Source organism: Cygnus atratus, chromosome 2 (assembly GCF_013377495.2).
Source record: "Cygnus atratus isolate AKBS03 ecotype Queensland, Australia chromosome 2, CAtr_DNAZoo_HiC_assembly, whole genome shotgun sequence".
In the NCBI taxonomy this organism is placed as follows: Eukaryota; Metazoa; Chordata; class Aves; order Anseriformes; family Anatidae; genus Cygnus; species Cygnus atratus.
The window spans coordinates 91,422,343-91,445,246 of NC_066363.1; the positions used below are offsets into that span (position 1 = coordinate 91,422,343).

At 35.1% G+C, this 22,904-nt stretch overlaps 1 protein-coding gene across 1 annotated transcript in view; it reads right to left on the minus strand.

Moving 5' to 3' along the window:
- Nucleotides 1–391: 391 nt before the first annotated feature.
- PTPN3 (protein tyrosine phosphatase non-receptor type 3) overlaps nt 392–22,904 on the minus strand; it is a 124,166-nt gene continuing 101,653 nt past the window's right edge. Inside the window, 7 exon segments of the mRNA XM_050708712.1 lie at nt 392–2,415; nt 5,384–5,519; nt 6,150–6,295; nt 13,619–13,747; nt 20,462–20,608; nt 21,953–22,014; nt 22,272–22,362. Coding sequence (XP_050564669.1) covers nt 2,338–2,415; nt 5,384–5,519; nt 6,150–6,295; nt 13,619–13,747; nt 20,462–20,608; nt 21,953–22,014; nt 22,272–22,362 — 789 coding nt within the window. The 3' untranslated portion in view covers nt 392–2,337.

A 22,904-nucleotide genomic window follows, 5' to 3' on the forward strand; every position in this document is an offset into this window, starting at 1 on the left:
ACAACTTGAGAACAAGATGTTTTAACAGAAAGGCACATACATTACAACAAAAGAGAGCTTTTGTTAAAAACTAGCCGGCAAGCACAGGTTCTTCAGTGCCCACTACTCACGTTTTCTCACTCCTCAGTGTTCTCCAAACAACCGCAGACAGCTTGTACAACAACTTTCCACATGCATTTTTCAAAAAAAGCTTCCCAAGCAAAATGTGCAGGTCCAGAAGTATTCCACATTTGATGCCACAGATGGATTGAGTGACCTGATGCAGTTTAGCAAGTGAAGAGTGAACCAGAGTTAGTCTCCTGCCTTCTAATCTGTGCCCAGTCAAGTAGGAGTTTAAAAACCCAGTGCACTATAAAAACTTTAGCAAAGGTAAAATCTGGAATGCAATATATAAGAACGAATACAAATTTATTCGCACTTTAACCTCCAAAGTCAAGAAGATTTCTGTGTTGCCAATGACCCTGTGCGTTCCAACCAAAAAGCTCTCTTTTGATCAATAAATAGTAACCAGGTATCTTCTTTTCTCTACTTATAACTAATAATGTAACCTGGAAGAAAGGACTAGGCCTACAGGAGACCAGGGTTAGCAATTTAGCACATACTACATTCACTTTTCAGTCATCCTGGGGGAAAAAAACCCAAACAAACAAAACAAAACAAACAAAAAAAAACACCAACAAACACAACCTTCTGGTAACATGAAAGATGCATATTGTACAGCCATGGCAGTTTCTAGAATGAAACGCCAGATATATGACAATATCCATAATACAAACCATAGTTCTAAAATATATCTGAAAGTTTGTGTATGTGTAATATATATATCTCTAAAAAGCGAATTGTCTAATTTTCCCTTCTATATACATATAAACATCTGGCTAATATGCCTCAAATGTTTTTCCTTTTTTAGGACTAATCTTTTAAATAACATAGTTTTAAAGAGCCCCTTAGATTATTATTATTTTTTTTTTAACACCATTCAGAAATGAAGAACTATCTCAGGGTAATCAAAAAGCACACACAAAATAAATTAACATCATATAAATGTGGTTATATTGTTCAGAAAGTCCAATTTTCCCATTTGAAATGAAATGGAGACCAGTGTACCTTAGGGTGAATTATTTAGCAATGTACAAACTCATTCTCTCTTTCTATGTCAATCTTCATGTGAATTTAGCTGCATTTCCATAAAGCAAGAAACACAGTAAATCCACAGAACTCTTGCAACAGAGAATTGTGTTTCACTGGATAAGAGTACAGTTTTTGCTGAAGGGCAGCAAGTCTATGTTTTATCACCATCTGAACACTAGCAACACCCATGCCCTTGTAAGCTTCACACCTTGAATTAGCAGCAACATATTTGATGGGTTCAGTAGTAATTTTTCTTCCAGTATTGGATTAGACTACTTTGCATATACAGCAAGTCAAAAGTCTAGTACTTGTGTGCAACATTAATCCACATTTACATCTGAGAACTCATAATACACATGGAAACAAAGGTGAAAGAGAATAAAATCTCATTTTAGGTTAATATGTTTTCAGTCCACATACGGAAACAGCAATGAAAAACAAGTGTCAAGGAGGACAGTTGAAACAGAAAGAAAAGAAATACAATAGCTAACACTAAGAAGTAGGTCACTGTTGAAAGGATAAACCGCAAGTAAAACTGATCAAGAAAAGATGCAGACTGTACCACCTGTATAAGTGCAGCATCATTTTGCACATTACAAGCAGTGATACAGCATATTATAACAGCTGGCATACTAATAGATTTATGGAAACTGAATACCTAATTTATCCAGCTCTTGACGTACAGTAGTTATGCATTAGCCTTTGAAGATTTTCATCAGCCTTTTAAAGTTAAGGTTACGTTCTCACGAATATTTAGTGTCCCAATAAGAACGCTACAAATTCACCTTCAGTGAACTTCCATACAATACAAAGATACTAAATACCTTCTTAAACTGAATAATTTCAATACTAGTAGTTTTTCTTTTGTATTTTCAGAAGAAACCCAAGGACTTTTGTACCTTCCAAAGAAAGGGGTGTTTTAAGGCAGTGAAAGATAAGATATGTATTAAGGTTTCCATGATTGTTTATGGTGCTTATGTAAATAAAGCATATTACACACAATTGCTCTCATTTATCTACACGATTTCTTTATACTGTACACGATATAGCAATTTTCTTGACAAATTTAAAGTGCCACTGTTCAAATGTGCTCATCTGTCTTCCCAGGGGCTTCTAGTCCATTCTAGTTGCTTTGAGAAACAAGCCTCTGCTTTACTTAAAAAGCAGTCTTTTTAGGGGAAAATAGTTTCATCCTTCACTGCTGTGCTAACTGGAATCCAGTGGTCGAATCAAACCTTCTTTGTAAACACGAAGAATAGCTTCACAAACAAATTTGTACTGACTCTGTAAAAGAAAAAAAAAACATTTTTGGTGGATTAGTTAAAACTCCTGATTATACGGTTATTATTTAATACTGTTAACAGTCTCACTGCTTCCTTTTCTCCTGGACAATGGCAGGAGAGGAGGTACAAAGACAGAAGGAGAAAATCCAGCTCCCTTGGTTGCATTCACAGGACACAAAGGGAACATTTACTTGTTTCAATGAGAAACATTACAAGTCTCACACTAAGGAAAACCCAATACCCAAATTTAAAAGAACAACCTTAAATCCCAGAGAATATAATTTATTTGTAAAAGCTATGTAAATTTTCATGTTTGTTCTGAATTTAGTCCAACTAGATATTTAAACCTTTTATAAATTTCACCTAAATATTTTTGTACTGTTATCTGGTAATTACAAGTATTCTAATCTTGCCAATCTTGCTGTTAGATATTACTGGACACATTTCAGTTACATAACCAAAAATGCATTTAGAGTTATCATGTAGGATATATTGATAGAGTCCACAATACCTTACTAAAACTTGTGGTTTTTTTTTTTTTGGCTACACTATTGCAGAAGGTATAGTTGCTCGATTTTAAATTTGTAATCGAGCCACACATCATCTCCTGTCATAGCAGAAAGTGATCAAAACCTTTGGAATGAGTATTTTTTGAAAAGCAGCAGGCACATTAATTTTTTTGTCCCTCAACATTTTGAGCTTATTTAGTTTTTATAAGGCATTCACAAATTAGACGTTTGCTTTCTGAATTATACTATTACAAAGCCTGATTTTCCATGATGTCTCAATGTACTTATTTCTTAAAAGCAATTTGCCTGTGAGCTTCTTTCTGAAAAGTGATACAAGTTGACATTACAATAAGACTGATAACGCAACTAAAAATCCATATAGGCAGAATAAATATTTACGATTAACACAATCCTGAGAACACAAGATAATGGAAATTTAAACGAATTCACAAGGATGAAAGGATACCTCTCCTCTGAAAGAACTTTCGACTACTCTTGCAAACCCCTTAATGAGCACCTCTCTCAAAATCTCAATGTCATATTAGGAGAAGCACAACTTCATGTTTTCTGAATCCCTTTTTATATATTTGAAACGTTCTCCCAGCTGCCCTTTTACATCAGCTCTCATCAACTCTCCAGGAGGATATGGAAACATTCCCCCAGTATCTCCCACAGGACAGGACTAAAGCACGATGCTCACACTGTGAAGGACCTCACGTTGCATTTCAATACCAGTAGTTATGAACTTTATTCTTGTCCATACATGTCCAATACATTTTCTCTTAAGCACAGAAAAGCTTAAAGAAAACTTGGAGATAGAAATTCATTTTCTGCATCTCAATTTTCTTGCCTTTTCTTTCAACCCTTCAGTCAATTACTCCCACCTCCAATATCACTTTGCTCTTTTGTCTTTATTTCTTAATTACCTTGACTTTTCTCTTATTTTCATTTGCATATTTTTACTGCCTGAACAAGTCAACTGTGATATTTAGTGCTGTTCAATACTTCTGTTAACTCCTTTGTATGATCAAGTTGTTGAACAAATATGAATGAACACTTCAGCATTGCTTCCTCTGACTCAGGCTCTGACTACTTGTTTTCTTTGCTGTTATCTGTTGCCTGTATTCCTACTGTTCAGTTGGTAACTAGTTCTTATGTACGTCCTAAAAGCACTACTTTCTACCTCGTTTAATATATCTAATTTCTCTTTAATGGAATATAGTGCTTCCTCGCCCCCCCCCCCCCCCCCCCAAAATGGAAGGCCATACAGCTATACAATTTTTATTGTAGCATTATTATACTGATTGAAGCTTTTGTTTTCCTGTTCCTGATAACCAAATTACAGATCTTTGAGAAACTACAGCTTTTGCATGATTAACAGCAGACACTAAACTGATGTGTTAATAGCTCTGCTAAGTCCATTCTTACTGAGTATGCCCTGATCTTAACTCACAACATGCATCTGGCTATGTATATCATCTTCGCAGAGCTGGAGTACATATACAGTCTCTAATGAGCTCCTGAACATGCTTCAGGCCAGACTGCTATAACTGGGCAAACCCCCTGGATCAGGTCCCTTCCAACCTTAAACATTCTGTGATTTTGGGATTCCCCTGTTCAAGTGGAAACCAAAGCTCTTCTTTTTTTTCTTAAAAAAAAAAAAAAAAGAAAAAAAGAATTAACTGCTGACTTTGTTGGTCTAGACCACTTTACTTTGATTTGCTGTAGGGCATTTAGCTCTTTTAGATAACGCATACTTAATATTCAGTTATTCAACTTCTATACAAGGAAGTGGAGCCTCCCATCCCTCATCTCTAACATCAAGAAGTGTGTTTTCATAGCTAGCAGAATTGTCCTCATGATCTCAAATTGTTATCAAACCATCTCCATCTTAAAAAGAAAATCACCTCTTATTTTCATATTTCAGTTATTGATATTACCCTAGCTTTTCCTGAATTTCATTCTTGCCCTTTGTTTCTCCTAAACTGGAGTAGCAGCACAATTGAAAAAGATGCATATGTTGTTCCTATCAAATTTCTACTCCCTCTACAAATTGTAGCACAAACCCTTTAATTTTACCTTCAGTTTAACAATGACCTATGAGGCTTTGTACAAAGAATGAAAACCAAGAAATTATTTTAGCTTTTGCATAGAATTTAGATGAAGGAATATAAACACATGATTTGGTAGGTGACGTTCTGTATTCTAACTACTTGCAAGGTATAAAAATTAATCACCTTTTAACTGCAAGGTAAGAAATATTTAAAAACAGTTAACTACACACCTAACAAGTAAAGCAGCCTTTTTCATTGTGTTAAGATATGTTAAATGTAGGAAGCATGAAATATAACGGCAACTGAAGACTCATAGGACCAGGTCATTTAACACCTTGCATCTCTTTTAAAACCGAACAAGTGCAATATACAGAAAATGAGGCTTCCTTCTCCATCCATCACTTACTGATGTTTGCACCATCATAGCTCGCTGGTCTCGCATTTTTCGTACAATATCCAGTGGATAAACAGGTTGGTTTCTTTCAATTAAGCACATGGCTGTTTCCATAGTGACCAGTACACCAGTGCGACCGATTCCAGCACTGTGAAATATAGTAGAAAAATAGTCAATAAAATTAGGATTTTGCAATACATCAGATTCTTATCACAATATTATGATGCTAAATAGCCTTACAAAATTACAGAAAGACCTTTCTATGATTAGAGCAGTGCACAAAGCCTATCTCTAAAGCAACTTCAGTAACATTTCTTGCCATTGATTACTAAGAAAATAGTTTTTGTATAAAAAAATTTAAAACCCGAACACAAAGTAAATGATTTTTAACTGTTATAACTGATAATAATCTACATGTACTGATTTTATATTTTTGACTAAAAAGGTAAGAGCTAAATGACTGATTTTTGACAGGTTCTTTATCCACAGAAAAACTTTTCAGTACCATTCACGATGAGTTTACAGGCTTGGTGGAGGATAAAAATGGAGAACAACTTACATTACAGATTATCAGCTCTGCGATACTTACGTAACTAAGCAGTTTCACCAAAAAATTGTAGGAGAAATGAAGAGAAAAAAAACACCTTGTTTTGGTATAGCATAGTCTTAGCATTTTCATCTAATTCAAGCTATCTGCTGCCTTTCAGACACTTTTCAAAGTAAATGCTTGTTCAAAGGCTGAACCAAATCTGTAATCAGAATTTTAAAACACAAGTACCTGCAGTGAACAAGGACCGGCTCATTCTCCACTCTCTTTGGTCTCATACAGGTCACAAACTCCAAGAAGTCCATGGAGTCATCAGGAACACCATGATCAGGCCAAGCAACGTACTGGAGATGGGTGACGTTGTGCTGCTGTTCTGTCTAAAATATAGTAAGGTTTTCAAAAAGTGTTCAATGTTACAACTCCTGTATTGACAGACACAAGTTATACTTTTCACAGTGAGCATATTCTGCAGATGTTGTGAGAAGTAGGACATGGAAAATATTTGTTGTTTTATAGTTCAGAGTAAAGCATAAACATGTAATTCTTAACATGCAAAAGACTAACTGTTGCTAAATCAACGAGTTACCAAATTTAATTTCTGTGATCTAAACAGATTTTCAATTTCTTGATTTATTGACTCTTGACCAATTATACCTTGACATCAACAATTCACCTGAGGTAAAATGCTACAAGACTTACTTATAACAGTATCATGCAAGAGTTTAGAACAGAATGAAAAATAGAAAAAAAACAGCTGAAAACAGAAGAAGCATTCAGAACAACAGCAGGGTATTGGGGCTGCCCAATCACAGCTCAAAAGCATGGTTTTGTTTTTACATTTCACAAAAAAGGGGCTATACGTCCTGTACTACATGTAGCATTTAGGAACGCTATGCTGGCGTACTGGTTCTGTGCTGTAAGACTCATATCACTCGTTCATTACCTGCAGTCTATTAGGTTCTCTCACAAGAAATAACTGAATGCCATTTTTATCTCATTCTGCAATCCAATTCAACCTCTCAAAGTGCAGCTGTGTATCTATTCTAAATATACGTGTCATTACAAATTCAGTCACAATACAAAGTTTTCTGCAACATTTGTCACTGTGGTTTGTTAGAAAACGCAAATATATATGTAGTTCAGTGTATATAGATAGATGTGTGTTTATTGTAAACATATGATTTCTGTTCCATCACAGAAAAACATTTTTCTTTACAAACACAACTTTACTTGAAAGATTCTGCTATATGAAGAGCTTTTTCTTTTTCATTCAATTATACCTAAAAAAACAGTTTTACCAAAGTTCTTTCAATTTAACTCTTTGTTAACTTTGACTAGAAAACCACTCAATCACCTTTGCATCCAAATTGGGCTCCACTGCTATGCTACAAATATAACTAATGATTGGGGTGGAGAGAAAAACAAAATGTAAAGAAAAAGCTCTGCTGCATCATACAATGAGGATCTCTCTCTTCACAAACTGAAACAAGCCTTCACATTGTCCCTTTATTTCTTCCACTTGTTTAGCAACGGTTAAACTGTTAGCTGTGTTTTACCAATCTCAATAGTCATATTTAGCATTTGACACCCTACTGAAATAAAACCCTCCTTTATCACTGCATTAGTCTATAAAAGCTGACCTCTCACTAATGGTCCATGCAAGAATGCTTTCGTAATGCTAGTGACTTCAAGAGGTTTTTTGTTGCTGTTATTATTTTGTCCTTAAGCTAACAATTACTGAAATATATGACCTGTTTCAAATGACTTTGATTTCTGCTTTCCTCTTCCATTAGGGGAAGTGGTTCCACACCCAGGGAGCAGGTCAGTAAGACACACAAGTAAAGCGACAGAATACCTACTGCTTATGTACCAAGCAGAGTGCTAGGAAATGGGTTTATTCCAGGCAAGGTAATTACAGAAATTTACCAAAAAGGCATTTTACAAGCTCAGAAAAGAGGAAAGAGTTAACTATTAATTTTTACTTGTTAGTAATCCAGGCCTGAATATATTGAGTTGACTTTTTTTTTTTTTAACGGTACTTTATAGACAACAAGTACAACAAGCACGTTGCATAAGATCTCTTCAGAGTAAGAATACACTGTAAGAGCATGCTGTTAGTCCTCAAAACAGCTTCTTCTGGTGTGATCATCTTCCATTTTCTGCTACGTGCCCTATTCATTCCTAGAGACCAACGTACTTGTCCATTAGTTACTCCAGGTATTCCTCAAGTTTCAACATAGTTTTTTAGTTATTGGCATTTTTATATAATCAGCTTGTTATTCTTCTGGTTGTGCTGTTCCGAGATGATACACATTGTTAAAACTTAATCACTATATCATTTGCTTTTCAAAATGCCAAAGTATTTTAAGTGCTTCAATTTTTATTAGTAAGTTAAAGCTGTTGTAAACACTATGCATAGTCATGTTAGAACTAGTTGTTTTTGAACTCTAATAATGTCTCATTCAGAAAATACAAAACTATTACTGTGAAGTCTAGAATTCTAGTTATGTTTAGTTTTTTTTTTTTAATCTTTATCTAGTGCTCAGAAGCTAAACAAAAAAGTGGTAGAATTATAGTTACTGGTTCCATAGTTAGCCCCACTGTGTATGTCCTATTAACAGTATTTTTAAACATGTTATTCCTACCAGACCCTGTTTCTCTGTACAAAATTGGTAATGAAAAATTAAGAGGTACCTTCTTCTTACACTCAAGTTTCTTATCAAACCATTACTGTCTGCAAGTCAGCTTAAATCCTTACCACAGATTTATTTTTTTCCACTAAGATTTTCAGTGACAATCGCTATAGTAGCATCCTAATTACTGCTAAATGAAAAATTTCTCTTTATAAAATCTGGCTTTATTAGTCCTTTTTTACAAGTCTAAACATATATATATTTAGCTGCATCAGGGCTTGACGCCCCCCTCCCCCCCCCCCCCCCCATTTACTTAGCAAGCAGCTTCAGAGGTCTAAGACATCATATCTGTGTCCCATAGTATTTGTTATTTTCCTTCTGCTCATGATTATTATGGCTGCAGCAAAAATGCTGGCTGAAAAAGAGACGTACTTGCATTTGCTATTTCTGTGCAAATTCAAGACATCTAATTGCATACACAGCTTCACTGTGGTTAAGCTAACATCCTGGATTTTGCTCAAAAACAGTCAGAGTAAAGAGCCATGATATTTTCTAATAAGTCTACCACTGGGATTGCAACTCCTGACAAAGTATAGGGTTGGCAGAGGTAATCTCTCAAATAGCTGCTGTACCTCTTCAGAGACAATCTGTCAAAACTTTTAGCAACAAAAATATCCATCCTTCATCTTTTGGAAGTCTGTTCCTTGCTTCTTATAATTACACCATAGAGCCGGCTTCCTCATTTCATTCTGCTATAATGACTCTCCCCGATAAATAAAAAAAATCAGGTGTTCTTCAGGAAAAGAGCACACACAGCTAAGAATTATAATACTCATATTGAAGGAAGGAAATTTAGGTTCAAGCAGTCAACATTAATTTTGACTTTTCTTAAAGTCCAAGCAATTGAGTTTGCATTTTCTTTTTTCCCTTTAGGTTATAAGTTAATCTTCAGTTAAAAAAAAAAAAAAAGATATTTTTCTACATTAACCTTAAAATGGTCCTATTATCTAAGGACCTGTTTTCTAAGCAAGAAAAAGGTATGCTCTTTGCTAATGGGCTTCAAAAATATCTTGAAAGCTGAAAGTCAATGGTCAGGCTTAAGGCTTAGTTTCCGTTCCCATCTCATTATGCCTCTTGACACCCTTGCTATAAAACTTTTAACCTACTCTTGTTCTTCAAATCTTTACTATTCAAAACCAACTTATTTTTCTTCTACCATGAGTATTTTACAGAAAAGAATACATCCAGACCAGACACTTCATATTTAAAGTACCTCTGCAGTGCAGCAGGTTTGTTCAAGACGGTTGTGACACTGTCAAATTTATATAGATTTCAGTGGAAAGAAAATACAAGGTCTTGTTTAATGTGTGGATAGGTTGTTTCTCTGAAACTTTTGCAGGAATCTGTAACATGAACAAACCAAACCTTTCCCTCAAATTGCCATATGACATGCAATGCCTAAGCCTAAACAATTAAGATCTCTAAAAAACTACAAAGATTCTATTTTCAGCTGTTTACAGCAGAACGTGTTGCTTATCTATGTTATCTGTTTCACCTAATATTAATTTAATGCAATCACTAGAAAGCCTGCATGCTGGTCATTCATAAACAGAAAGATACCACTTGTTCTTTGTCTTTCAATTTTACCTTCTTTCAGCAAACAGCAATATCCTTCCTTAGCAAAGTGAATTTATGCTTGATTTTCAATTTCTTTGAATTGCTACTTCAATTTATTTCCTTTTCCTTCAAACCACCTTCTCCATCATTGTGATGCCAATGGAAAGTGTTAGCTTTTAAATTAAAAAGAAGCTTTTCTCCCCAAATCCCTCTATTTGCATTGTCATCGTCTGCGCAATCACGTTAAGCAGTCCATATTATGACACAAGGAATTGTCTTAATTAATCATCTTGACTCGGGTTGTCAGTGCTCTCCTGTGGTGCTCACTCGTTATTATGGCAGTGGTGTAATTGGTCTTTAAAGGATTAAATTAAATCCATTTTTTAACATTGAATTCTTTTCTTTGTGGTTGAATGATTTATTTGAGTTAATAAAACAAATCAGGTGGGAGAATGACAGGGTACTTTGGAAACAACTAACAAGATGTGGCAGAATGAAAAAAAACTTGCAACATTTCTTATTTCAGGCTCTTTGAATAATATGCTTCAGTAAGCATTGTCTTCACAGCCTTGTTAGGTTTCACAGCTGGGTTCTAGTTAAAATTAACTGAAATCAGGAAAAATGCTTGTTTAAAGGCAGAGGAAATCAGAAAAAAATGCTCAAAATGTAACTGTCTAAAATTGGAGAGGTTGGTATGCTGCAAGGCAATTATCTTCAAGGAAACTGAATGAAAGATTATCTTAGACTTCTCATTCTATTTTTTTGAATGATTAAAAGTAACCAATTATCTTGTTTTACAAAATAGTGCACTGTGTGATGAATTTAGCACTTGCACTACACAATTTCTCTCCTTGGGGGACCAGAACAAATGGACCAAAAATGTTTTGAAGTTGCTTTAAAAAAAAATAATAAAATAAATAAAAAAAAACTTAGTTCTTTATATGCTTTCTCTTCCTTTTACTATAGGATTGATTTCAATCTTGGTCTTGAAAACAGAAGGGCCAGAAATTAAACCATATTTAATTTCACAAGGCTTAGAAAAGCTCCAAGTATTTCATAGATCCGCAGTCACTTGCTGATCTTCAATTACAGGTGAAGAAGCATCAAGATAAACTGTGTCAGAAAAATCCTAGGAAGTTTCTTGTTCCTCAAATCTTCCAAACAAATATGAACAAAAGGCCAAGAGCATCATTTCATAAACTTCTCTTTTTAGCTGTTTTCCCTTAAGACAAATTAGAAACCTGTGCAACTTAATCCACAGGAAACTCTTTCACAAATATGCCTTTCCAACAGGAATCAAGTCTCTTGTGAGGTTTGAAGCTTTATCCATCTTACTACTAAAAGCTACTTCATAAAGACCAATGCAACGATGCTCACATTAACTCAGGGACTAATAAAACCCTGATTTGAATTCAGATGACTTTTTATGTATTCTTCAAAGAACCCAACAACAATATTTGTGACAGAGAGCACATATAAAGCTTTGCAAATTCTACTTTTAAGCAGAAGATGCCCCCAAGAGAATATATTTGATCAGCTTTAAAAAGGCAGCTCAAATGTCAAATGGTATGTAAAACAAGGAGATACTTCAAGATACTTCAGTGTTTCAAAGAGTTTCTTTCACTAGATTTTGAAATAAAAATCTTTGTACATCTTTTGCTCATCTGAAATTCCAAACTCACACAAGGCTTCCAGTTATTAGAGTCCTGTTTTTACTGCATTGGGCAGCTGGATGATGAGTGGTTGAGTGTGACCGCTCCATTTAACTGTATAAACAAACTTGCCCTTAGTGGAAAAAGGGATTAAAAACCAGAGCGCAATCAAAACAACCTCCTTCCCAACAAAAATGCATCCACCTTGGCCTAGCTTTTTAGAGTTATTAGAAGAATTTAGAATAATTTTTAAAATCACACCATTTTGTCTCATGAAAATGAACTCTGAGCAAGCATATGCCTTTGCATTAGAAATGATGTTCTAAACCGATAGCTTCTATGGGACAACTTTGGGTATGAGATCCTTGTCCTATCAAATCTGTTAGTATGTCTGAAAAAGCACACTAAGCTCTTACATTGCCTTTATCTCAAAAAAACTTTTATGAAAAAAATTCAACAGGATTTTTACATACCACATGCTAGTAACAACACACTGGAAGTGCAAACACATAATGGTGATTTTACTCAAAATTATGAAACAGTGATAAACACTAGCCAGGAAGAAGCATTGGAGGGGAGAAGCATTACCTAACCAAATTTAATTTGCAATCCATTAATTTGAATGACAGCAAATAGAAGTTTGCCTATTGCTCCTTGACTGGATGGTTTCTCATAACTAGAAACCGAGACAGTGTAAACAATCCTAATTGAAAGATCTTTGAATAGCATAAGCGCTAGTATCTTGTACGGTTAGGACTACAACAGAAATCTGAATCACATTAAGACAAATTTATGTGCACTGTCAAGATTCAATTGATTCAGTTACAAATTTATGAGACTACAGGACTGGTGATCTTGCTGTAAGAATGCCAATGAAACACTGCACTTTAAAACCTTTTTTTTTTTTTTTTTTTTTGTTAATACTAGCAACTCTGGTAACACTAAAGCACAATCACACAGAAGATTGACTAGTACTAAAACTGTAGATTAGCATTTGGTCAGTTCAGTGATTTCTTATACAAGTATCTTATGATAGCATAAACCATTCGTCTTTTTAGAAAATATTTGTGACCACAGAAATTTGGAGAAGAGATAGAGGGAAATACGTAAGAATGTAGGAGAACTTATGAACAAAAGCCAAACTTCAGACCCTATATTCAGGTTGTGGGAAGTATAGATGTTATCTGAATATAAATTTCACTACATACATACATAGCTCATACCTAAGAAGTATCCCGTGTATTTCACTTCTGCTTTGCTTTATAACCCTCTCATTAGCAAAAACTATTATAAGCTAAGGAGTTTTAGAACTGTGACAAAAGATGATAAAAAGGAGCAGGTGAAATTCTGTGTCTTCTCTAAAATTGACATTATTGTGATTTGCTTCATTACTAGCTATTCTAGTCACATGTGCTATTAGCCAAGTGCCCCATATTTTCACCGTGAAAGAGCACACTTAGAAAAAAATCTCATTGAAAATCTAAATATTTGTGAAGAGTCAGTGACTGCAACAATGTTTACAGCGAAGCACCGAACTTCTTTATGAAGCTCATCACAGTACCTGTACAGCATAATGGATTAACATATTACAGGACAATGTAACCCTTCAAAAAGTACGTTTTCAGGAAACTCTATAGAAATAATAATACGATGTTGATTCATATTATATATATACACATATCTTTTATGAAATGTGTATATTTACACACAGATGCGTATACTCCCAGTCTGTATCTTCCTATCTACATAGGTATTCATTCAGCTTGCTTGGATATAATTTAAGACAGCAGGCACTTACCTCAACATTTGTAACTACCATTTCTCTAATAACATATGCAATTGTACAATCTTCAGAGTGGCATCTGACACGAAAGCTGCCATATTCCATTACATCTGGTGGATCAGGCCAATACTGATGACATTTTGTCTGTGAAGACAAAAGGAAAATTAAGTACACATCAAGGCTTTAAACAAGTACTTCTGCTTCTAGCCTTCCCACCTATGCTATGTTTCAGAGAATTCAAGGAGCAACTGCTTTGGTTTGTTGGTGAGGTGTTTACATCCAAATTGGAACCTAACATGACAGAATGGGCTAAACTCTCTATAAACTTGCGGGTTTAGACATTTATAATAAAAAAAATCAAATAGACAGGATGTAAGATAAGAGCTTTCTGTCTAGTACTAAACTGCCATCTCTGAAAACAATTTCTCAAAACATAAGTTAGGAGGAGAAACATGGATTCGTTCCATCTTAAGAAGTAAAGCGTGTGTGTGTGTGTGTATAGGGGGGAGGGATTAATTACTATCTCAGCTACCAAGTAGCGCGTTACGGTGAAGACAGACATCTCCCAGAAGTGTGTAATGCAAGGTCAATAGACGACTGAATAAAGGTGCAAAAAGGAAAATTCTGATTAGATGTTGGCAAAAAAAATTGATGAGGATGGTCAAGTACAAAAACAAGCTGCTCTAAGAGGCTGTGGAATCTCCATCCTCTGAAATAATCAAAACTTAACTAACGTGACCCTGTGCAATCTACATGGATTTCAGAGTTGCCTCTTCTAAGCAGATAGGTGGAACAGTATCTCCAGAGATACCTTCAGAACCGAATTCAGTTTAAGGGCATAAAAAATGCAGTATCTATTGTTTAACGCCTAACAAAAGTCATCAACATTATGTTGATGTGAGAAGAAAAAAAAGAATGTTTTAGAAAACCCTGCAAAATAGTTTTTATTAAGTCAGTGAAATTTGCTTTTCAAATATGAGTTGGGCTTCAAACATTTGAGTGCTACTTCAAGATTTCATATAAACAATGATATTTCCCCAAAATGATAAACAATGCACCGTTACATATAATGCTCAGATTTAAAGATATGTGAAAATTGAGATATTCTCTGAAAAACAAAACCAGTGTCTAGGATCAGAATCATTAATACAATTAGCTTTAGTGGGTGCTCATGTGCATGCAAGTAATTACAGGGAAGTCTTCCAACTCCAAGAAGAGTTGAGAAAGTAAATGTACTGGTAAATGGGATAGGTAGACAGAAGAGAGAGCATGGAATTCTGAAGTTCCGGGATTCACTGGTGATTTAGGGTTTTTGTTTCAGTGTTCTGTCATAAAAAGGCTTTAACACCCCTTTTTAATCATCTGTAAAGTCCTGATCATGAGGATAGCAGAGAAAAAAATTAATACATTTCAATGGTTTTCCTCCCCCCCCCCCTTTAAAGGGGATGGGGATTTTTCTTTTGTATGAGAAAGACAAGATAAAAGTTGAAGGGAAAGTTTTACCTATAAATCTCATAAGGTGCTATATATTTCCTTTACATTCATCTTCAGATGACACCTGCTTGGGCATTCATCAAATCCCACTTCATTTACAAGAACATCCATCTATTGGCCTTGAAAATGCAATCTTGACCCTCTAGTGTCATTAAAAAAGTGCCACTGCCTAGCTAACTAGCTTAGTCTACCACTTCAATCACATATTCTCTCTTTAGGCATCTCATCTTCTCTACCTCTCATCTTCTCTTCTGCAATATACTACACTATCAACATTTTCCTCTGTTCTCTTTCATTCAGAATCAAAACCTTGACAGTATCTAAGACCCTAAGACTACTAAGACTACTGCCAGTCATGCTGACAAACTACCATCATTTGTTCTTTCCAAAGTTAGAGGTAAAGACTTAGCTCCTCTTTCCTCTGACCCAAATTTTCCATAGATGATTGTTAAGAAGATTCAGCTTCTATAGGATGTCAGTATGAGCAGTCAGAGCAGTCTAGCTCTTCCCTCACTTTCTTTAGGATTTACACTTCAAAACTGATAAGCTTTCTGGCATGTACTGCTTACTGCTCTATTCAAATGGTTTGATTTGAAAAGCAGGGCAAAGTTCGATGAGCACATTTCTAATTTACATTCCATCACAAACCTTGAATGAGTATCAGAGCTCTGTATTGCAGAACAGTGCAGTTGAAGACTTGATCAGACTGGTATAAAGTTTTACGAAGTGGTCAGAGGATTTCAGTTACAGATAGAAAAATGCTACCAAATACTATGCTGACAAAAAAAGTGCAAGAAAAAAAAAAAAGGGAATATGCTAGTCCAGGTTTTCCCTCAGCACGACACACCAGGATAGCCCTGAAAGAAATAAACTGCTTAAAGCACTCTGTAAAATGTTTTATAAGAGATATTCCTGCTTTGTGTTGAATGTTTTTTCCAGCCAGCTGCATGGAACTTCACTAAGCAGAAAGATACAGATCAGGTACAAGCAGGTGGGAATGCTGTGGATCTAGTTTCCAGTTCAGTTAAAGCTGTGGCTTTCTATTTTTCAGGTCTGTACAGAGAATATATTGCTTTTGAATTGCATAAGGTAACCTGATTAAGACTCCCTGGAAGATACTGAGTAGTTTTAAAATCATATTCAGCTTCACCACAGTGGTTCATAACTGGTAAAGCATGCCTCAAACACATTAGAAGCTAGGCTGCATAGGGCAAACATGGTCTGTGAGAATGTGGAGATGCATGCAGTTAAACACATACCTATCTATAACAAGTCAGCCACAACCACACAAGCTTGTTAATTCAGTTTTACTGGTGGAAACAGTTCGGACACTGCATGAGAGGTGAAAAACTTGTACTTGTTTTCATCAAAGAAGGGGAAGAGAAAAGGCAGTCTGGGTCATATGGTTAGAGAAAGAGGAAGAGCTGAGCTGAGCTGAACTAACTGAAACAGAGCACTGACAATTTTCTCGTCTACACAGAAAGTCATGAAGCGCTAAGTCCAGCTCTTCTGGATGGTTTTACCACAGAATAAACTAAAAATTGAAAATGCGTATGAAACAATTATTAAAAGTAGACATCTTCAGGAAACATCTCATCATAAAGGCAAAACAACCACTTGCAAGTCTTCCAGGTTTGAGGTGACTCAAAGACAAAAATGAAAGTATTTAATTCCCCAAAACAGAGTCTACAACTATATGCCTACTTCCACAACTTAAAGGTCTATATGTAAAAATATGTTTTGAAACTTTAAAAGCTACTATACGAAAATGAAGTACAAGACCAAGCTGTAAATCACTTAGTAAAGAAAACCTTAACAGACCTTTTCATGTGAATGTAAGTAAAGTCTCAGCGTGGATATACAATCAATAAAGAATGCATGCCACTGCAAGAGACATGAAAAAATGGAGAGGATCCAGCAGAGGGCCACCTAGATCAGTAAAGGATTGGGTAACTTGACATATGAAGAAAGGCTGAAGAAACTGGGCTTGTTCAGCCTAGAGAATAAAAATCCAGGGGGATTTAAGCAGGTATTCAATATCTGAAAGGTAGGTATACAAAAAGCTGTGCTGTCTTCACAAGGATGTGCAGTGACAGGCCAATAAACAATGGGCAGAGGTTGCTTCAGGGGGAAATTCTTCCAGGATACAAGAATAAAATTCTTCACTGTTAAGAACAATTAACCTTGGAATATGTGAAACAGCAATTAAACATTGGCACTTCTTAGGTCCAAACAAGCGATGGAATATCCTTTCCAGGGAGTGTTTAAGACTTGCCTCAGCAGAGCCCTAAATAACTGAATCTAATGCTTTCCTTTCAACAAAAGGACATGACAGACTTTTCCATGACCACAATCATCTACACAAACTGCATTACCAAATCAATGATGATCAATGCTCACCAAGGTCACTGTTCAAAAATCTATACAGGTTTCAGTATATACCAGTGGGACCCAGTTAAACCTTCAATAAGGCAGTTTAACCTTAAAGCAAGATCATGCTGTAATGCATAAATGGTTTATTACAAATATTAATTATAATAAGTTATATTATAAATATTATAAACATTAAGTAGTAATTAGATGAACTACTAGTGTTGTAAGAACACTGTTTCAATAGTTAACAGTAGGTAGGAAACTTCAGCAGAGCCCAACTACTCTGTGCTAGCAAGAAAAAGCAAGCAGAAGTGCAAACCAGTCTGTTCCCCCCCTCTTCCAATACTGCAGTCTCATGGCTGAAGGCAAGAGCAAGGCATGCTCTGTTTCTGAGGGCCCTAAAAGATAACTCAGTCTGCACAGGACAAGCAAGCAGGAAAAAGAATAACAGCACTCTGTCACTCCTTAACATGCACTCCTCCAAAAGTACAGCATGCCTGGTACGTATCCAGCTGCGTCCTTAAGAATGCTTTCCTGTCCCATACCCCTGAAAGAAAGTGATGAAGGAAATGAAACAACCCTAGGTAAAGACAACTTCCTCAGCTTAGGTTAATACCTCTTTCATGCCACTAAGAGCTATGCACGACTTTAGTTTTTGACAGCAATTCACTGAATGGGAAAAAAGTCTTCATTTTTCCATTTGACAACATTTTGTGTGTTTAATGTGAAAATATTTTTAACACACAATGATGCTTATAGCAAGAATACTTTACAGAAAGTTATTGTAGGGACAATAATATACAGTAACTGGGTCACATAATGAAAGCTGCCCTTCACATTTTTCTACGGCAAACTGAGCGAAGAAACTAGAAGAACTGATGAACAACTTCAGTTCATCTGAGTGTCATTTGTGGAAGATAAGCAACATGACCTTTTTTTTTTTAGATGTCAGACATAAGACTGAAGACAGATGTCTTAAAGGACTAACTGTGTCAAAATGCTAGAGCTATAAACATAGGCCCAGAAACATACTTACTGATGCAGGAAAGTGTAACTTGCCCCTCTGCCTCACACTCATTTCATACACTCCCATAATGGCTTAACCTTTAAGCCTATCAGTGTGTTAAGTGTGTTTTATTTATTTTTTATTTATTTTTAACTACTACAGCTGAGGCTGAAAATTTTGAAATGTTACAGTTTGTTCATTCTGCCTTTTTAGGGCTCAGTTTTCAATGACTTACAAAAAGAAATTATTCAAATTTTAACTATTATGCCCATAACTTTTACTGTAGTAGTCTTGTTTCTCCTTTCAATCTAAATAAAAATATAGTGCAGTCATTTCTACAACAAAAAAAAAATAATGAACTTTACTGGATTTTTTTTAATCCCATGCTATAAATCTTCACACTGTTGAAAATAGATATATATATCTAGAATATAATATCTCTGGGGCTTGAAAAGAGGAATGGCATTTGCCAATAGGGATATTCTGGCAAAGTTGTACATCTTTTTCTGTCTCTAAAAATTCACTCACAAACTGTGGTCACATCTGAATGTAAAGAAAACTCAGAAAGCGCATGGTACATAAATGCAAAGGCCGGAAGGTTAGAAGATAGCTGCATATTGCCTTGAAAGTTCCAACTCACTGAGAAAAGTACAGACAAATATTGGCCAGTGCTTCTTAAGAAAAGGAAGTCATTTTGATTGCAATACAGAGGAAAGATAAGAGAGCGTTTTTGTGCCAGATGATGTTCAATAATGTCTATCTTTATGAATCACAGAATCATTAAAGTTGGAAAAGACCTCCAAGACCATCTGGTCCAGCCATCACCCTACTCTCAATGTCACCCACTAAACCATGTCCCTAAGCACCATGTCCAACCTTTCCTTGAACACCCCAAGGGACGATGACACCAGCACTTCCCTGGGCAACCTGTTCCAATGCCTGACTGCTCTTTCTGAGAAGAAATTTCTCCTTATTTCCAACCTGAAATGACTAGATGTGTGGTCTGACCATGGTTAAAATTTATTCTTTTCAGCTTTTACACTTCTTGCATACACTTTGATGAGGAATTACATTGTTGTTTAAGTGCTCCTTCTCAATCATGATGCTATTTAGGACCTCAACTATTTGCTCTCTTGCATTCCAAAAACATTAGTTTTTGACTGGGATACCAGGTAAATTTGATAGTGTAGAATAGATACAGGAAATAAAGATAAACTAAGGAATATATACAGGAAATAAACTAAAGATACCTTTACTAAGGTAAAGGCATCCAAACATCATTTTTTCCCACTGTTCAGTTTTTAGCTTCTGAAACTTCAAAAACAATTCCTTTCTTTAATCACCTAAAACCTTCATCTTTAAAACTAAAAAGGACACCTTAACTCAAACTACAACAAAATGCAACAGATATTGCTTTAATTTTCACTGAATTATCCTGACTTATGCTATTATTATTATACTATTATCCTGAAACTAATGGAACACTAGAATTTAAGCAAAATTAGAGGAATTAGAGCAATTTTAGGAAAGAACCTTTGACTTAAGTAAAAGCAAGCAGGTTATATTCTGACCACTAACATGCTTAATTTAGTAAGTAGTGAAATGGCAGATTCTGGTTTGAAGCCAGACTGGAAGTTTTGCTCAGTGTGCTCAGAACTTCCAGATGTGCTGAACCACTGGGTCACTGCAACATGGAGCTCAGTTCTTATGGGAAAGGACAGCATGCAATAGCTGGCTGATCAACAAAGTCGGACTCAGTACAGTGATTTCTGTTTATCTGATAGCTGGTTTGTTTTCAAAGAAACATAACAGAAAAAAAAAAACGAAATCTCTTCCTCTAAGTAATTCAGAAAGTCTGGCCTTCAGAGAAATGATTCAACAGAATAAGGTGGCCTATTTTAGGGTTATTTAATCATAACAATGGGAGAAATAGTTTGAAGGCATAGTATATTTCTTTAGCATACAAAGAACCTGAATATACTTACCCGTCCTCGTTCTGTGAGAGTTGTTAACATAATAATCAGCGACAGCTTGTGATCCCAGACAACTTGCCAGAAGTGTGCACATGTGTGAGGAAGAGGTCCTTGTGTAGCAATGTACCTGTTCACAATGCCCACAGAAGGAATTTCCATCTATAAGGAGAAAGAAATGCCCTATGTAAAATTTGTTCTCACTACTCAATTAGTGCCTTTTTTTTTTTTTTTTTTTTTTTAAATATTCAGCATTTCATTCAATCAGAGAAAGTTTTGAGGAAAGATTAAGAATACGAGCTGAGCAAGAAGACCATCAAGATCACAATTTGTTATGTGATAATCTTCAAACATTTAATTTAAACAAATTCTATACTATAGATACTACATCCCTTCAACTGAAATAGGAAGAGCTAATTAATACTGAAAATGTATTTCAAAACTTGAAACTGCAAAGCTTTCCAAGTTTTCTTTAATATTTAGTAAGGAGTAACGGCAAGGTATACCAAAGGTGCACTAGCAAAAGCTATGTAATAGTTGATACTGGATACATTAAGTTAATAGCTTATTCTTTCCCAAATGTATCTGATACACAAACATTCCCCCCGCCCCCTTTTCCTTGTCTCCCATCTTAAACACGTGATTTAGGCAATGAGAGTTCTGGTTTCTCTTCCGGACCCTTTATAGTATAGCTGATATGCTACAAGTGGTTCTACAGGAAAAAAGCTTAGTTTTAAGTTATAGGAGACAACCTCAGAATTTACAAAATAGAGAAAAACGATTTACAGAAAGAGCTGAATCAAAATTACAGATTTCATCTACATTTTGAAAAAGATTGGTCCTAATACCTAAATTAGCTAACAAGCTAATTTGGAAAGGTTTATTTTAAAATATACAGTCAAAGGCTATCAGAAAAACAACAGGTTGGAAAATGTGATTGACAGACAAGAACTGTTCAAACACTTCCAAGTTTTCTAAGGTATTTATTGAGAAATTAAAGTTGACAAAATACCTAATTTAAGCAATGCTAAACTATTTTTAATCTCCAAGACTCTGATCAGACAGGAGAACACTTTCAGTAACTAACAAAAACCTACAAGAGTTAACTGCTCTGCTTCATCAATTTAATGCATCATTATTCACAGCCACAAGACAAAAACCCGAAGACAATTTTCATTAAAAATATTATTAAAAAATAAAGCTTAGTCTGGAATGTTGCCCATTTTCTCAGGTCTACATAAGGAGCTAAATATTAAACCCACAAAATTATGTCATGCAGTATAGGAAAATTATGGTGGATTCCATGTGCTTTTATCTGCTGTGTATCAGAGTGACCACCTGTTTCACAAGAGACATCTCCTCTTTTACATTATGAATCTACACATCTTTCACATTTATGAATCCCCAAAATGTAAAATGAATAACCCTTATTCCTTACAAAAGGCTAAATTTAGTCTGCTATTGTAATATAGAAAGTGAGCAAATGCAGGTCTCTGTATGACTTACATTCACATAATTCGCATTAATGTAATCTTCATCTCCCTGCAGTATTATCCTTGTGGCATCATCTGCACACAAAAAATAAAATAAAGAAGGAATTAAATTAGAAATTAGAGGTCATGCTTCCCTTTTAAGTCAAAAAAACGAGGAATTGCAGACATAAACAGCAGGTTACAAAACAAAATAGATCTTTTAGAAAATAAAATGAACATTTATATAACTTGGATAATATAATTAAATCTTTACAAAGAGATTAAATACAACAGTCTTATAAACTATCATTTAGAGCACAAAAATATGCAAAAAGTCTGTACTTAATACTCACAAGGTAGAACATCTTTGTATCGATTCTTGTCCATATTCTGAGGTACCTTTGCACATGTAACAGCCAACCCTGGTTTCTTTCTATAAAGTTGCTGCAAGGCAGAATTTAAAAATAGGTGAGTTTTGGGGGGATACGGTTGTGCAAAATTCCTGAGTTTTATTTATATACATGTATCTTTTTATGTGAAAATAATTTCTATTATTGCTAGTCCATCATCATCATCTCTAGAAGAATTTCTAGGAAAAAAGAGAAAATATGCAAATCATTGATATACATAAACTGTTTTCTTGCAAAGTCTTCTTTGTCTTATAAGATGTACCACACAATTGTGGGAGGGCTAGAAGTAAAACTGAGAATGAGCATGGAAGAACTGAGCAATAAAAAACATCAGAAGAAAAAAAATAGACACCGATATTTCTTGGAATCAACTGTAATACAAAAACTCAAACATTTTCTGGACGAAAACTACTACATACAACCCTGCAAATATTTGAAAAAGCAAATCTTTATCACAGTCTCTTAATACGTTACTCCCTTTCTTTTGGGCCAAGCTCTACCTCGCAAATTTTATCTGAAGTGAATGTGGGCAAGTATGCATATAACCAAAAATAAATTTTAAGATCAAAATGCATT